The sequence below is a fragment of the Canis aureus genome, chromosome 5 (genome assembly GCF_053574225.1).
Source record: "Canis aureus isolate CA01 chromosome 5, VMU_Caureus_v.1.0, whole genome shotgun sequence".
NCBI lineage: Eukaryota > Metazoa > Chordata > Mammalia > Carnivora > Canidae > Canis > Canis aureus.
In genome coordinates this window covers 41,660,854-41,678,698 of record NC_135615.1, presented here as the reverse complement: position 1 = coordinate 41,678,698, position 17,845 = coordinate 41,660,854, and the positions used below count along the sequence as shown (strand labels likewise).

Genomic DNA, 17,845 nt, shown 5'->3' with positions numbered 1-17,845 from the left:
AAAAAAAGAACCTAAAGTTAACCGAAAGGAAAAATTCACTGAATGGGCTTAACAAAAGAGCAGACAGTGAATAAAGAGGCAGTGACTCCAAGTTAGATCAGTACCAGTTACCTAACCAAAAGAATACGCAGGAAAAAAATTGGGGGGGCGGAGATAGTCTCAGGAACATGTGAGAAAATACCAAACACTTTAAATAGGTGTAATTAGACTTCTAAAAGGGAAAAAAATGAATCAGAGCAGAAAAAATGCTCATCAAAACTTTCCCTGGTTTGGATGAAAACATCAACATGCAGAGATCCAAAAAGCACAATTAAGGTATGTTTAGTGAAAGATTAGTAATATATAGCAGGCTATATAAAAAGATGAGGCCTATGAGGGCTAATGAGGCTCAGCATAAAAATTTTCTTCACAAATAAAAGGCTTTAAATATAGCTTTCATGTTTGGATATACTTCAATATCTGAAGTTTAATATCTGAATTCAATATCTGAAGCATAATAATAATTTGCTTTTATAATAAATACTCCCACATTTAACATCTTTTTAGAGGGGAAAAATAAATTTAACTTTCTCCTTTTAAGAACTATTTAACTATTTCAATGCAATTATAAAACACATCTTCTCTGGTGTTAAAATAAAGATTATGTTACAACTTTCACTATAAAGAAAAAACTGGTTAACTTCAAAATTTAGAATTTAAATTAAAACAGCAACTGAAAACTAGAAGTATCATTCACAGCTAGTGTTTGCTATTTTTACACTTTGGCAACCAAATCCTGATTCTAACAATCTTTTACATGTTACAATACCTAATTTCATTAATGAAATATTGCAGTTGGTTTGAATAATGGGTATGTACCTTTAATAAAATTTTTAGATAAAAAACAGATGTCCCAGAAAGGGGATCATATGTAGTGCATCAAATGTTTTCTTTTTCTTTTTTTTTTTTAAAGATTTATTTATTTATTTATTCATGATAGCCGGGGGGGGGGGGGGGGGGGGTGGCAGAGACACAGGCAGAGGGAGAAACAGGCTCTATGCCGGGAGCCCAATGATCCCGGGACTCTAGGATCGCGTCCTGGGCCAAAGGCAGGTGCCAAACCGCTGAGCAACCCAGGGATCCCCAAATGTTTTCTTTTTATGGTAAATTAAGCACCTTGCATTATAATCTTAAGAGAGAAGAGCAATTACTACTATGATTAAAGAATAAACTTTTTAAAATGCAAAATCAACTTACAAAAGTGAGAATTTAATTATTTTATAGGTATTTCTATAACTTGTAATACAATAGGTAAATAATTATGATTTTTCACAGAAAAGACTAAGATGAAGTTTTAGCATTAAATTCAGATAGATTTTTATATGACTTATCTCTTAACTCCAAAAAGCACTGCTTTGGTAAGAGGAGATTTTTTTCTTCTCTCAAGGAGAGTTGAAGGTGGATAATAGAAGCAGGAGACCAGGAATTGACCCTACAAAGAATGCCTTAACCTTTCCATCAAAAATAGAAAAAAGATGTAGAAATGGGCATTAAGGTAATTCTCCCCAAGCATTCTTTTCCTTAGAATAAGCTCCAGGACTTTACAAACTCTACTAAAAAGCTTAGTGACAGTGGTTTTCTTCCATTTCAAAGTGAACTTAAGTTAATGCACACTATTTTGTCCATTTTAAGTTTTTCCTCCTCATTTTCTGCCACTCACTAAAATTGGTCCTAATCTCTAGGCTACTATTAAATATATTAATATAGCAATACAGCACAATGTTCCTGGTGCGAGACTTCCAGTTATGTACCTCATGGCTTTATTTTTTGAAGTAACCCGCAAAATACAGATCACTCCAACAATTCTATCAGCTCCAAAAAAACACTAGCAGGATACTTGACACAGCAAACTTAATCTGTCAAATCCACAAAATGGACATCTCTTCAATTTCAGTTATTGCCAGATCCATAATGCTTTTAATAAATAGATGTATTTTGCTGAATCACTTGAAAACAAGTTGCAGACATCATGAGACTTTAATCTATAAATATTTCAGCCATGTATCTCCCTCAGAGTAAATCCTTTTCCCTCCACAACCACAGTACCCAAAAATATTATGAATTCTTTAATATCATGTAATAATAAACTATGCTCAAATTTCCTCAACTGCCTCCCAAAATATCTTTAATAACCCACTCCCAAGTATCTGACCCAAGAACTCACTCTTCTGATTAACCAAACATTAAGACCTAAGAACCCTTAGAGAGCCTAAAACTCGATTACGTCCTTTCAAATATTGCATTCTTCAGAAACACAAATACTCTGTTAACTTTGTCTGAAATGTGTATTAATGCCATAGGTTTCTCTTCATCTTTTAAATATAAAATCGTAATACCAAATACACTTTCTCAAACTGCATCACTTTCTCTATCTCCAATGACAAAAGTAACTGTTTAAACAAAATGGATTTTTACAAAAAGTACCACTTAACCAGATGCTCCATAATTCTACCCTACAGTTTTGTTGGAGATTCTCCATGTTACAAATTGTTCATAGCAGTCTAACACCACTGCCAAAACTAAGCCATAAATAAGAAAGTAATTCTCCCTTGCCTAGACTATTCAATGTTAACAATGGAATCTAACTGAAACCCCAGATTCATGTGGGCAAGTTACCTAATTTAGTCTTACTTTCCTTACCTGAAAAATAAGTATGAGATGTACATATACTTTTAAATGCACATATAATATCCACTAAATGATGCCATTATTGTGTTACGATGTTAGCCACGTAAGTTTAAAATGTCTTATCTTCTTCAGCCCATTATACACTATACAGATTCAATACCCATTAACAATCAACTGAAAATGTCAGACAAAAGCAGAGGTCCTTTACCACTTCAATTCACTCAAAATAATGTTCCTATTCTACAATCTATTATGTGTCAGACTTTAAAAAGCAGATTTTTCTTTTTTAAATCATTTGCCAGTTTCTAGAGAAGGAAATTTACTCCCATAGGGAAGCTTTTAAAACAAAGGTAGCCTTCTCAAAAACCAATGCCTCTCAAAGGGCACAAGAGATTCCTCTAAAGGAAATATATTAAGAACGAAGATTGGAAATACAGCAACAATAATCAAATAATCCAATTATCTAAAAGATACACATTTTCTTAACTGAACTTAGGAGAAAGCACATAGATATTTTGAAATGTTAAGTAATGAATCATATACCTTGGATTAAATTTTGCTTCTTCCATCATTTTTTTGAAATCTTCCTTGGCTTGCATTATTTTGTTTTTCTTTTCCCTGCGTTCTTCCTCTGCCCTTGTCTTTACATACTGATCAAATACCTATCACAAAAATAAACCAATTTGACAAGTTAGTCTTTCATATAAATCATTTAATTACCAAACTATGGAATCTATAATACTAAATAAATATCTCTGTCCGAACTATAATAGATAAATGCGCCAACTACACATATTTCATTTATGTATAAGTTATCTGTAGCAAGTCTCACAAACCCTCTGTTTAGATTTCTAGAAGAAACTTAAAAGCATCTTTAATTTTCATTTTCCCTAATTTCAAATTGAATACATTTTCCCTGATTTCAAATTGAATTTCAGGCAATATAAAATATGTGAAAGAAATTAGAATCCTTCCAAATTTCTTCTAGGAAAAAACCTGGAACAGATAGTTTAAATTTATTTCTGCGCTTCTCTTTAGGACATAATTATTTTCACCAAAATGTAATGCTTTACATATATCCTGTAATATTTTCCCCACTTAACAATGTATATAGACAAGACAATAAACTGAACATGCATGCCATGACTGTTTCCTGTTTTCTTCAAATGCCAATAAAATGCCAATAGAACATTTTAAGTTACAAACCATCAAGAACAGGCCAATGGGAAAAAGAGAAAAAGCAACTCTTAAAGGTAAAAAGAACATGTATAAGTAGGAAAGGACTTGGCAGATGTGAGAAAGTGGACCTGAGTAACTCAGCAATCAAGAAAACAAAGATACCAATCTTCTTTTTTTTTTTTATTTTAATTAGAGAATCCTCAAAAAGCTCCACAAGTGACAGCACCAGATATCCAGAGAAGTGAGGGTAAAGACAGACTGATCTTAATCAGTCAATCAGTAGATCTTCCTTGCCAACTTCACCTACTGGAGGGCACTGCCACAGTAGGTGGCAAGTAAGTGATTATTCTCTAGAACAAGGGTTGGCAATTCACAATCTGCTGGCCAAATCTGGCCTGCTGCCTATTTTTGCACAGCCCAAAAAAGTTTTAACATTTTTAAATGGTTAGGAAAAAAAATACTAGAAAATTTCATGACATTTCATGACAAATGACCATCAGATGAAATCCAAAATTCAGGATCCATAAGTAAATCTTTATTTAGTCATGTTTACATCCTTTACATCTATTTATGGGTCCTCCTGCACTGGAGCTGCAGGATTACACTATTGTGGCCCCTGAAGCTAAAATATTTCTTATCTGACTCTTTATGTTAAAGTTTTGCTGATCCTTGCTCTGAAAGGTAAAACAGTATCTGTGGCCTAGGGGGAAACATAAATTAGAAATGAGGCAGACAAGACTGAGAAAACAGCAAGTTAATCAGTTACATACCAAAGAGTAAGACAGAGTTCTCCCAAAATAAAAGCCGTAAGGACTGTGCCTCATCAGAACACTATAAAGGCTCTTTTAAAAAATCTGACCAGCCTAAAAAACTAACCTGCACCAAGAGATCCTCAACACACCGGCTAATATCACTCTACAGCAGGGTTTTTCAACCTCAACACTTAGGACACATGGGCCAGATGATGTTTAACAGCATCTTTGGCCACCAGATGCCAATAACACCCCCTCAGTCTCGACAAGCTAAAATGTATCCTGGGGTAAAACTGCCCCGATTGAGAATCCATGCTTTATACTTTATACTAAGCCAAGTCATAGGACCCCATTTCAGACACTCAGAGAGCCCAAAGAGCATTTTAGTGCTTCATTCCTAATCATGAGCAGCCAGGGTCTCTGTAAAGACTATCTAAGGAAACTCTCCAACATAAAAAATAGAAACCAAAATAGAAAACAGAAACTGTGCAGGTAAATGAAATTTTTTATTTTTTATTTTATTTTTTAAAAAGATTCATTTATTTATTTATGATAGAGAGAGAGAGAGAGAGAGAGAGAGACTGAGGCAGGCAGAGACACAGGAGGAGGGAGAAGCAGGCTCCACGCCGGGAACCCAAAGTGGGACTCGATCCTGGGACTCCAGGATCGCGCCCTGGGCCAAAGGCAGGCGCCAAACTGCTGAGCCACCCAGGGATCCCCCCTCCTTTTTTAAAAGATTTATTTCTTTATTTATGATAGACATAGAGAGAGAGAGAGAGAGGCGCAGAGACACAGGAGAAAATGAAATTTTTTAAAACAAACCCTCAACAATCTCATAAAACTAAGATATTGGAACCATAAAACAGGGAAAAGAAAACAGAAACCCTAGAAATTAAAGAATGACAGAAGAAATGAAAAATCAAATTAAAGGATTAGGCTGTAAAGATGAGAAAGTCACCCAAAATGTTTTTGTTTTTTAAAAGAGAAGTAGAAAACAAGAGAAAGAGTGTAAGGAAAAGCCCACAAGGGCAAAATTTCTGTCCCAGAAAGAAAAAGTAAATAGGTGGAAACAAATAAAAAAAAAAAACAATACAAGAGAATCTCCCAGAACTGAGAGATGCAAGTTCACATACTGGAAGGGCCACCAAGGGCCCTTCCAGCAAACTGGGCCCCTTCCATGAAGACACACAATCATAGTGAGATTTCAGAACTCTGTACACTAAGAGAAGATCCTAAAAGCCTACAAAAGGAAAAATAAATATATCCATAAACGAAGGAACAAGTAACAGCTTCCAAAACAACACCGAAAACCAGAAAAAGAGTAACATACTCAAAATCCTGAAAAAGACTTCCAATTTCAAATATCTTACCCAAACAATTCCAAATTAAGGGTATACAATAAAGGTATTTTCAAACATGCAAGGCCTCAGAAGTTTACTTCCCATGCATGTTCTCCCAAGAAGCTATTACAGGGAAAGAATGCATCAAAAGGGAGTAAACCAAGAAAGAAAAGACTTATGATGGAGGAAACAGATGAACCACCCCTCCCCCTCCAAAAAAAAGAGAGATTAGGGAAATCCCAGGATGGTGGTAAAGAGTGGTCATCCCCAAAGGTAACAGCTGTACATCAGGTGTTGAGGGCAACCAGTCCAGAATGAAGCAAGTCAGAAGGCTCTGGAAGAACTGTCTTCAGAAAGATACAACTGGGACAGCCCTCTAATATTTTTCCTAGCATATCTTATGGAACTATTTGACTTTTTAAATGTGTGCATGCACATCTTCAGAAAAAGTCAAACAAAAAATGTTTTCTTTTAAACACTTAATACTTCTTTCCAGGTCAGACCATATAACTCTACTAGTCTTTAATAGGTGTATGGAAATATCTACCATTATCTCATTGGTCTCCTGATAGGCATGTAGGTCATTTTCAGTACCCTCTAAATATAGCACTACAATTTGCATGCTGATGGAATTGGAAAAGAGGGCTCTTTTCAATTTCTCTCTCCTTTCTTGGTACATACTTTGTTTTTTTTTTTTGTTTTTGTTTTTTTTTTTTTAAGATTTCTCCATTTTAGAGAGTGAGAGAGGGTACACAGGGGAGGGGGAGAGAGAGAGGAGAAGCCAACTTCCCACTGAGCCCAATTGCATGGTGCACAACTTCACACCTCGAGGTCACGACCCGAGCCACATGGGCCACCCTGGTGCCCCCTTGGAATATACTTTCTTATTTGTTAAGGTAGTAAATTACAAATAAAACCCAAGAGAATCTATGTTAACTTTCTCTTCAGAGGCTCAAGAAAACTTCACCATCCCTTCCTATGGAATAATATCCCACATCAAGGTCAGAAATCACTAGCTAAGATTAACTTCTCAAAGAAACTTGGGAGTTCTGTTGTGCTTCCAAATTTCTCCCAATTATGTGTCATGCTTCCCAATACACTTCAGCTTTATTACGTTCTCTATTTTAAGTATTTTCTTACATCATCAACTTGTGAACAAATGTTGTAATAAACACCATGAAAGTCAGCAAATTTTCAAAGACTTCCTAGTTGACTTTTACAGACATAATCAAAATCATCCATTCTAAAAGGCTATACTGTCTAAACCAAAGCAGCTTCTAGATGTTGGTAATATTCCATTTTTCTTTTTTTACACCACTTTATTGAGGTATGACTGACATACAAAAAGCTATACATATTTAATGTATACAAGTTGATTAAGTTTGAAGATATACATTTGAGAAACCATCACCACAGTCTATGCCAAAAACATATCTATCACCTCCAAAACATTCCTCAGCCCTTATTCTTATTTTGTATGGGATATTAAGAACATTTAATAAAAGATCTACTGTCTTAGCAAAATTTTGAGCATTCAATGCAGTTCTGCTTGTTACAGGCACTATTGCTGTACAGACCTTTAAGACTTAGCTGTCTTGCATAACTGTTTCCATGTCTTAATCTAGGTCATTACATAGTATGGGCAATTTTGAAACTTATGATTTTTAGACTTTTCTGTATGTTTATTTTTCTTCAAAATACAAGTTTTTGAAAAGTATGAGTGTAATATTAAGAAAAAAATATATCTGATAAAGAACAAAAATTGTCATTTGTAACAACATAAATGGAGCTAAAGAGTATTACACTAAGCAAAGATAAGTCAGAGAAAGACAGATCCCAAATAATTTTACTCATATGTGGGATTTAAGAAAACAAATCAGTAAAGAGAAGAGAGAGACAACCAAGAAATAGACTCTTAACTATAGGGAACACACTGATGGTTACCAGAGGGGAGATAAGTGGCAGGATGGGTGAAAACAGATGATGGAGATAAGGGGTCAGGGGCACTTGTTAGGATGAGGTATTGTATGAAGTGCTGAATCACCACACTGTGTACCAGAAACTAACATTACACTGTATGCTAAGTGGAATTTAAAAAATAATAATAAAATATATATATTTGGTCTTCATCCTGGTTTCTGGCCAGAGATCCTAAAACCTTTATAATTTCCTAAGTGATAAGAGCAATAGGGGCATCTACTATTGTACCTGGCTTTTGTCCTATAGTTCTGAAATAGAGAAAGGTGAAAAGAACAATGTTGTTAGTCATAACAAGGCCCTTTCAACTATACTTAAGTTAGTGTCAGTGAAGTGATTTTTGGGAATCTTCTACATAACCACAGGACGGCAGTTACCAGTGGAACCAACCATATCATTAGAGAATTGGAACTTTCAAAGGCTAGTGACTGAGTCCAATCACAAATGATCAGTGATTTATAGATCATGCCAACATCAAGCTGCCTCCATAAAAACTGTAACCAAATGGATTCAGAGAGCTACTGGCTTGGTGAACACATCTATGTGCCAAGAGAATGGTATACTGCCAACTTCACAGAGACAGAAGCTCCAGCATCCAGGACCCTTCCAGACCTCACTCACCCTATGTACATCATCTGCTGTTCAATTGTAACCTTTATCATATCTTTTATTATAAACCAGTAAATATAAATGTTTCTCAGAGTTCTGTGAGCCATGAGAGCAAATTATTAAACCTTAGGAGGGTACCATGGGAATCTCTGATTTGTAGCCAAACTGAACAAAAGGGTGCAGAATCTGGGAACCTATTACTTGTTATTGGCATTTGAAGAGAAGGCAGGTCTTGTGGGACTAAGCCCTTAATCTGTAGGATCTGATTCTAACTCCATGTCGATAGTGTTAGAACTCAATTTAATGGCTGGTCAGCCAGCTATTGTCAGAGAACTAATGTGTAAAAATACCTACACAATCGATGTCCAAGTATTTAATGCGTAGAGGAATAGTTTCTCCTTCTCAACAGGTCTCTATTATTTGATTCTCACTTCAATTTAATTTGATACTGACTCAGTGAACAGTGGCCAAGACAGCCAGATAACAGTAACTATCCTGGTAATGTTATACCATATTGTAACACTATCAATCATAAAAAGCTCTCAATAACACATACTACTTAAAATGTTTATTTTGAAATAAGGTAACAATTTATTTCAAAGCATTAGCATAACTAGTCTACATCAGAGGCAAAAATCCTATATGGGAATGGTCTGATTCTGTTGAAAAATGTTATTCACTTTATTTTTTATTTTTATTTTTTTAAGATTTTATTTATTCATGAAAGATACAGAGAGAGAGAAAGGCAGAGACACAGGCAGAGGGAGAAGCAGGCTCCATGCAGGGAGCCCGACGTGGGACTCAATCCTGGGTCTCTAGGGCCGAAGGCGGTGCTAAACCACTGAGCCACCCGGACCACCCTGTTATTCACTTTAAAACTTATCAAAACAAAAAACAAATCAACAAAAATATTTCTGACTCTTTAAGTGATCTTTTATCAAAAACAAGAGGGCAGCCTGGGTGGCTCAGCAGTTTAGCGCCACCTTCAGCCCAGGGTGTGATCCTGGAGACCTGGGATCGAGTCCCACGTCGGGCTCCCTGCATGGAGCCTGCTTCTCCCTCTGCCTATGTCTCTCATGAATAAATAAAATCTTCAACAACAACAAAAAAAGAGTTGGAAGACACCTTAACGGTCAAGAAGTCCAATGAAAAAAAATTATATAAGAAAAATCTAAAGTTAAAATTTATGGTTATAATTATATAAAATACTTATTTTATAATGATGTAAAATACACATAAATCTATAGATAACTAGAAAAGGACAAAAGTGAAAGAGATGTACTTTTAGATTATAAGACAGTTTCAATTAAACTGTTAAGATTTTTTAAAATCAAAACAAACATTTCTGTAATGAAGTTACAAAGTGCAAATACGTATCCTAGTATTTAATTGGTTTCTCCTTGATTGGTTTCTCCTCTTACACAAATAATAAAACTAAGTACTGAAAAAGTACAGGGATTAATGCCAAATGTTAGCTTCTCTTTACATTTCTTACACTCTAGTTCTAAGAATTCTACTCAACCAGCATGAGAACCTTTAAAAGGTATAGTTTTTATTTAAATAGAATAATGCTTGTTATTTTTCCTCTTTCTAAGAATTTCTCTTAACAGGAGATAATACCATCAGCTTACAAAAATGCCTCCTAAATTGGGAAAGAATTTTAGTTCTCAATAGGTACTTGTAATTTAACTCAGTAAGAAACTGTTAACACTCAGTGGCATGAAGAATAAGTCACAAAAAATTTAAAATAAACCTCCAGAGATTTTAGGTTAAGCATCATTCCAAGCATTACACTGAACAAAACAAAGTTCTAGCCCTCAGAATTTATATTATATTTATATTTTTAGGAGATGACAGAAGATAATTTTAGACATTCAGAGCTATGAGTGCTATAAAAGCAAGAAGGCAAAGAGATACACTGATCAGAAAGCACTCGCACAAACACCTGAATGAAAAGACGGAGTACATGCAAACACCTGGGGGAAGAACATTCCAGACAGGAAAAACAAATACCAGATTGTGCCTAACTGGTTCAAGGCATAACAAAAGAAGGGTGGCTGGGATGAATGAATCTAGGAAAAGAACTTCAAGTAGTATGCAGTTAAGAGTTTAAGTAGAATCTCGTAAGTCATGATAATTTCAATTTTATCCTACATGAAATGGGAAGCACCGCATATTTTTTAAGCAAGGGAATAGTAACAATGCCTTCATCTGTCACTTAAACTTTATTTTTTTTTTTAAGATTTTATGTATTCATGAGAGACACAGAGAGAGAGAGAGAGAGAGAGAGAGAGAGAGGCAGAGACACAGGCAGAGGGAGAAACAGGCTCTATGCAGGGAGCCTGACATGGGACTCGATTCCAGGTCTCCAGGATCAGGCCCTGGGCTCGAGACAGCGCTAAATCGCTGAGCCACCCGGGCTGCTGTGTGGAAAAAGAACTTGACAACAGGGATGCCTGAGGGGCTCAGAGCGTGATCCCAGATTCCCGGGTTTGAATCCCACATCGGGCTCCTTGCGTGGAGCCTGCTTCTCACTCTGCCTAGGTCTCTGCTTCTCTCTCTGTCTCTCATGAATAAATAAATAATATCTTTAAAAAAAAAAAAAAGAACTTGACAATAGAAAAAGCAAAAATGGGGGGGCTTGGGTCGCTCAGTGGTTGAGCATCTGCCTTTGGCTCAGGGCATGGTCCCAGGGTCCTGGGATTGAGTCCTGCATTAGGTTTCCTGCAGGGAGCCTGTTTCTCCCTCTGCCTATGTCTCTGCCTCTCGGTGTCTCTCATGAATAAATAAATAAAACTTTAAAAAAAGAAAAAAAAAGCAAGAATGGAAGAAGCAGAGATCAGTCAGAGGCTACAGACTTCTTCATACCAAGAAATGGTCACGGTGCTTGAAATACAGTGACAGTGGGGGAAATGCTGAATAAAAAGTTGTATTTACAAGCTTTTGGAGGTAGATTTTGCTGACAGACTTGAAATGTACAGTGGAGAGAAGTAAAGAATCAAGGCTGATTTATACTTTTTGATAGGGCCATCACCCCAGGTGAGAATGAGACCATTACACAGTTTAAAACAAATAACAACAAACACAAAAAAGCCCTACTGCGTTTGAAATGCAGATGCAAATGTATCTGGGAAGTCATGCTTTTCTATTACACCTACTAAAATACAGGTCTGGCACACTATAAATGTCCTCTCTTCATAAAAAGTTTGTGATGACACCTACATGCATAATGGCACAAGCAGTGTAGAGAATTATTCCAACCGTTAAATTATCAATATATAATAGGACAGACTACCAAATGAAATCTTGTAGCCCAAAAGCCCTATAGCAAGTGGATCAACATACTCACCGTTCTACAGAGATCAGTGTCAGGGTGGTCCAGGTAATTCAGAAGCTATTTAAGTTAGAAGTGTGCAATGCTTTAGAGGAAGAAGCAATCACTGTGAGAGGATATGTATCACTGAGTCATCATGGGAATCAATGGCAACTCAATAACCAGGCAACTCTAATTGGTGTTAACTCTAGTTCAGCAGAGACCCTCAAGTGTCCATCAATTCTTTAAGCGTATAATAAAAAGACATTTTAACAGCTGCCACTTTGATGTAGAATGTGCACATGAAACGTAAACATGCCTTTGAATATTGTCTATATACAACACACACACATTCACACACATATATTGGCACTAATAGTCATGAAGGTTATAACACCAGTATTCAGTCATGATCCCATCAGTTGGGTAGGATTGTATGTGTTTCTTTTTCCTTTCTACTCATCTCTATTTTGACATTTTTTTCTACTCTCAATTTGCCATCATTTGCCAAAGAAAAAGTAAATTAAAAAGCACATTTGAAATGAATTTTGAAAACTTCTTAAATATAACCTCAGTGTGTACAAGGCATAAAGACAAAATGCTCATGAAGCAGTAGCAACAGCCACAATAAAGGCAAAACTATCCAAATATTTCTGAGGTAGAAAAGTCCACACAGATGATCACTATGTTCTAAGGTTTAAGACTATGTTTTTAAAGTACTGTGTTAGGGGAGAGGAGGATGCTAGTTTATTCTTTATGTTGTAAAATTATGCTGCAAAGGGAGATACATTTCTTAAATGTTATTTTCCTTTTACCTGTTTTCTCTCTTTAGGATTGAGAAGTAAGTACCGAGGATCAAAAACTATCTTGTGCAACTCCTTCTCCCATGTTGAAAAAGCAGACACCTTTAAAATAAAAATGTATTGCTTCATAATTAAGTTGGCTCTAAAAACATAAAGGTCATATAATTTTCCTTGAAATCTACAGGACATCTGCTTAAAAAGGAGACATAATAAAAACCATACTGAAGTTTCCATCACTAATAAATGACAAGCAGTGGGAGGCTAGCAAGAGCAAATTTCCACACTAATTGGCTCTGAACATTTCTATATTATATAGAAATAACACACACTTAATTACTCATTAAAATAACCACTACTGTGTGACATTTTAAAAATCAGTACATCAGAAAAAGCCTTGAAGATTTGCATTTTGATTTTCCATGCTTGCTCCAATCTTTTGAACAATGTTGTGATTTTAAATTCAACAATTATACTTACTCAAATGAATCTGTGAATATAACCAAAAGGTTGAAACCCTCTCTCAATTAAACTTTATTAATAATATCAGTAAGTATCAGTTCTCCTTTAACCAAAAGCCATTGTGAAAATATTAAAGAGTCACTTATACCTTACCTATCCCACGTAGTCCGCCACTCTGTAATGTTAATACTCTGTTAATACGCATCTTATATTACTCACCAAAATGTAATGACCCAATACATATTAAATGTTATTTGTATTTAAAAGGATAGTAAAATGGCATTTAGTTAAACATGATATGATGAGCCAAGAAAAAGGCCCTTTGAGTACAGTAATTTGATAGGCTTCCCTTATCCCCCCCCACAACATGAGCACTAACCTTAGATTTGACCTTTTAGCAAGACATATTTATATTACTTATACAAAACAGAAATATCTCCCCCAAAGATTGTTTTCTGACCCCTCTCTCTAGCAGCATGTCCTTGAACTGCTTCATTCGGGCCTCCAGAGGGACAATGGCCCTTTCTCGGGCAGCTTTAATTTCAGCTTCCATGGCAGCTTCTTTCTCTGAATCAATGTCTTTATTATCGTCTCTCCTATAAAAAAATAAAATATAAAGCATCAACTGACAATATATTAACAAGGAATCTTACTAAAATCTTTAAATCAATGGAATATTCAAGACTCACTACTGAGCAGCATATTTTTGGCAAAAAAAAATTATATTGAGGGTTTCAAATGAAATCTAAGGGATAAGCAACTTTCATTATAATAATAATAATAAAGTTACAATGAGCTTCTAACGATGTTACAATGGCTATATTGTTGTGCTGTCTCTCCCTCTGATACACAGAATGAACTACCTTACTTTCGAAAACAAAAACAAAAACTAACATTGCAGTAAGACTCTATGTGTTAGAAACAAACAGCACAAAATATAATTTTAGTTCTTGAAATGATATAAGAAAAACAGTATTTTCTAAAATGTTTTACATTATAGATGCATAAAATATTTTTAATCTAATAAAAATTGGTATAAGTCTTAGTAATCTCAAATATTCATTTTGAAAATACAATGAAAATATCTGCAAACTTGGCCAAGTGGATACGTGAGATATATACCTTACCTACCTGACATCTTTTTTACTCACTTTCTGGGTGGTAAGTTGAGATTTAAGTTGAAGTACAGGTCCCAGAGAGCAACATAGGCCCAGGAGTAGTTAGATGGAATTAGAATTGTTCATCAATGACTAAACTACTTCTTTTTCCTCCAAAAATGCACCTCAGTGCTAAGGACAACCCTGTTGCTGTTGCTCTCACTCAAGGGAGATTGTAAACATGAAATGGAGTCACCTCTCAAACATCTGCACTATGAAGAAGGCCCATTCATGTGAATAATCCAAAACAGTAAGTGATTCAGTTAATATTTGGGTGTGTCTGAGCAGATCTTCCTTCTTAAATATGATCTGCTAAGTATAAAAATAAAATTGGCTCACATGCCCTCCACAAACTTAAGGGAATTAGGAAGACAAAAAACATCATCAATTTCAAAAGCATGCTATTATAGGGAAGTGAGGGTAGCCCAGGAGATTTAAATGGAACTAAGGCTGACCCACAAATATATTAAGTGAGAGGTTATTAGCAACTTAGGGAATGAATCAAAAGAAATAGAAGACATAGTCCGTGACCTGCAGGAACTTAGCGAGATAGTCTGTGACCTAAGATATGCACAAAACAAACAGGTAAAAGTAATTTGCCAAACAATATACCCTCTTATAATAATTTATTTAAGAACTATTTAAATAAAGAATTAAAAGACATCCAAGAAATATAACTAATGAAAACAAATAACCTTTACAGAATTACACTAAATGGAAATGTCACAATACAAACTATCACTATCTATCTCAATAAAAGAAATAAAGAAAAACTAAGCCAGGAAAAATAGGCTTTTAACTTTGTACCTAAATAGAGAAGCTCGGGCAATCCACATAAAGGACTTCTTTGACATTCTCCTGATAAAAGCAGTTAAAAACCTTACAGAGTTGTCTATAAGAACAAACAATTAAAAACAACCTAAAAGTTTAACATTGTAGGAACATCCAAAATTATGATTATATAAACAGAATGAATACAGTCATTTATAATGATTAAGAAAACAAACATCTTATTCTAGATTTTTTTTTAAAGAACACAAAATCAGTTGATTACAACTAATAAAAATATTTACATATTTGGTCAAGAACTAAAAAGTCAACTGCAAAAATGAAAACAGCTATATTACTTTGGTTGATTATGAGTGATGCTCTTTAATAACTTAATTTCTTAATGTTGTTGCTAAATGATTTTTTTTTTTAAAGAACCACCCTTCCAAGGGGTTGTCTTACTGATTTTTTTGCCATAATTTGGCTGCATTCAATCTGTCCTTTTTAGGTAAGGACTACAGTTCATCCAGTTCCTAATAATGTCTTCAAACTTTCCTTTTTGCTGCTAAATAATGGTCCCATTCCCCACCCCCCCCCAACACACAAATACCCTCTACCCCAGCCTTTCACCCCCCATAATTAGAAACATTACAATTTTAACCAACTACACAGCACTGGCCAACCTAAATGCTCCCATATATGGCAATCTCTTTTCCCCAAAGCATTTTCTAAACTCACAGGTTCCCTCTTCACCATGCAGTAATGACACAGACCCAAGGACTAGCTAAGTGACAAGTACATAAAAAGAGAGAGAAGTCTGTGCGTCTGAAATTTCTGGAATGGTCTCTGTTGGGTTCTACTAGTAAGAAGGAGATTTGTTGTAAAATTTAGGCTTAATGAATGTCTGAAAGTAATTTAGCAACTATTCCTAAAATGTCACTTGGCTTTATAATACATATTTAAGTAATCAAATATTCTGCAAGTCTAGCAATAAAAGGGACACCATTTCTACATTCTAAAGCAAAGTTTTATAGTATCAGGTCTTAGAGAGCAATCATGACTTCTGTCTCCTAACAACATACACATTACCTGTCCCGACCACAAACTGACTGTGACCTAACCAACTTTTAAAATAGGTATTATCTACCTGAATTACATGAACTGTGAGTATTACTTACTTCCGTTTTTTGGCCTTAACTGGTTCATCTTCATTAAGTTCTTCCATTAATTCTTGTTCCTCTTTAACTGTAAGATCAAATTTAATTAAATTTCGCCAGAATAAAAAATAAGCAAGCAACAGTTAAAACACTTAAGTCTGAATCCTTCCGTTAGCCACTACCAGAATACTTCCTTTAATAGTATTAAAAAGTAGCTACAATTTAAGAGTTTACTCACTTGCACTCATAGAGAACTGCCACTTTTGGATGGACAGCATTGTAGGGGTTGGGTGTCCTGGCAAAAACATAACAAATATTATTATGAAGTTACATGCACATATTACACAATCTTTTCTTTTTAAAAATTACTATTTATATAAAAATATCCACCCTATAATACTCTCTCCTTTATAAAAGATTAAACAATTCTGTACTTCCTAAATTTATCTTCCCTTTACATTAAATTTCGAATTCACTTTGTAAAGTTTATTCATTAGACATGTACTTTATCAAATAACTGAATTAAATATCTGAAAACATTAAAAAAAAAAATAGGGGATCCCTGGGTGGCTCAGTGGTTTAGCGCCTGCCTTTGGCCCAGGGCACGATCCTGGAGTCCCGGGATTGAGTCCTGCATCGGGCTCCTGGCATGGAGCCTGCTTCTCCCTCCTCCTGTGTCTCTGCCTCTCTCTCTCTCTCTCTATCATAAATAATAAATAAATAGATATTAAAAAAAAAACATTCAAAAAAACAAAAGCAAACCTCACACCTCCTTGGCATGGTTCAACACTAGGGTTATATAGTGTCATGTATCAAAGCTATAAAATAGATACTGCTGAAGGGTAAAAATGGTGCCCAGCATCCTTAGCACAGGCAGGCAAAGCTTCATTGATTTAGAAAGGACTTGTAAACAAAAATGTAGCACCACATATATATATATAAAACACATGAAGATTTCTCAATTATTATGAATGACATACATTAGAATTTATTTCATTGGAAGTATAAGGGGATTCATTTATGCTTCTACAGCAGATGGAGGAGTTCTATAAAAAGACAATTATGTCAATATAAGGGCAAATTACTGACAAATATGCAATAAAAATGATGTAAAAATATCTGTGTCATATATAGTGAAATGCTTTCCGAACCTTAAAAGACAATCTCTTAATAAACTTTGTCCCTGTATTATCAAGAGTAAGACTTACCTTCCCTAAATTTCATCTACTTGAAAAGAGTAAGCTTTTGGGGCACCTTTGTGGCACCGTCAGTTAAGCATCTGACTCTTGATTTCAGCTCAGGTCATGATCTCAGGGTCATGGCTGGGCTCTGCACTCAGTGGGGAGTCTGCTTGGGATTTTTTTCTCTCTCCCACTCCACCTCCTCATGAGCTTGCTAATACAAATAAATCTTTAAAAGAGTATGCTTTTATATTCTTTTTTTTTTTTTTTTTTTTTTTATGATAGGCACGCAGTGAGAGAGAGAGAGAGGCAGAGACACAGGCAGAGGGAGAAGCAGGCTCCATGCACCGGGAGCCTGACGTGGGATTCAATCCCGGGTCTCCAGGATCGCGCCCTGGGCCAAAGGCAGGCGCCAAACCGCTGTGCCACCCAGGGATCCCTGCTTTTATATTCTTATAAAATTTTGTATTTTGTAGAGCTTTA

The 17,845-nt window shown here is 35.4% G+C and overlaps 1 protein-coding gene across 6 annotated transcripts in view; it reads right to left on the bottom strand.

Moving 5' to 3' along the window:
• TCERG1 (transcription elongation regulator 1) overlaps positions 1-17,845 on the bottom strand; it is a 63,818-nt gene that overhangs the window by 13,115 nt on the left and 32,858 nt on the right. For 4 of the 6 annotated variants that reach the window (XR_013379722.1, XM_077897726.1, XM_077897729.1 and 1 more), the window contains 6 exons: positions 16,420-16,476; positions 16,203-16,269; positions 15,064-15,114; positions 13,560-13,695; positions 12,653-12,742; positions 3,211-3,329 (listed from right to left, as the gene is read on the bottom strand). Coding sequence is in view for 5 of the 6 variants with exons in the window: in XM_077897726.1 (XP_077753852.1) it covers positions 3,211-3,329; positions 12,653-12,742; positions 13,560-13,695; positions 15,064-15,114; positions 16,203-16,269; positions 16,420-16,476 (520 nt within the window). In the remaining variant the exon portion in view is untranslated. The remainder of the gene's footprint in view (positions 1-3,210; positions 3,330-12,652; positions 12,743-13,559; positions 13,696-15,063; positions 15,115-16,202; positions 16,270-16,419; positions 16,477-17,845) is intronic. The other 2 variants (XM_077897727.1, XM_077897730.1) reach the window with 1 other exon arrangement.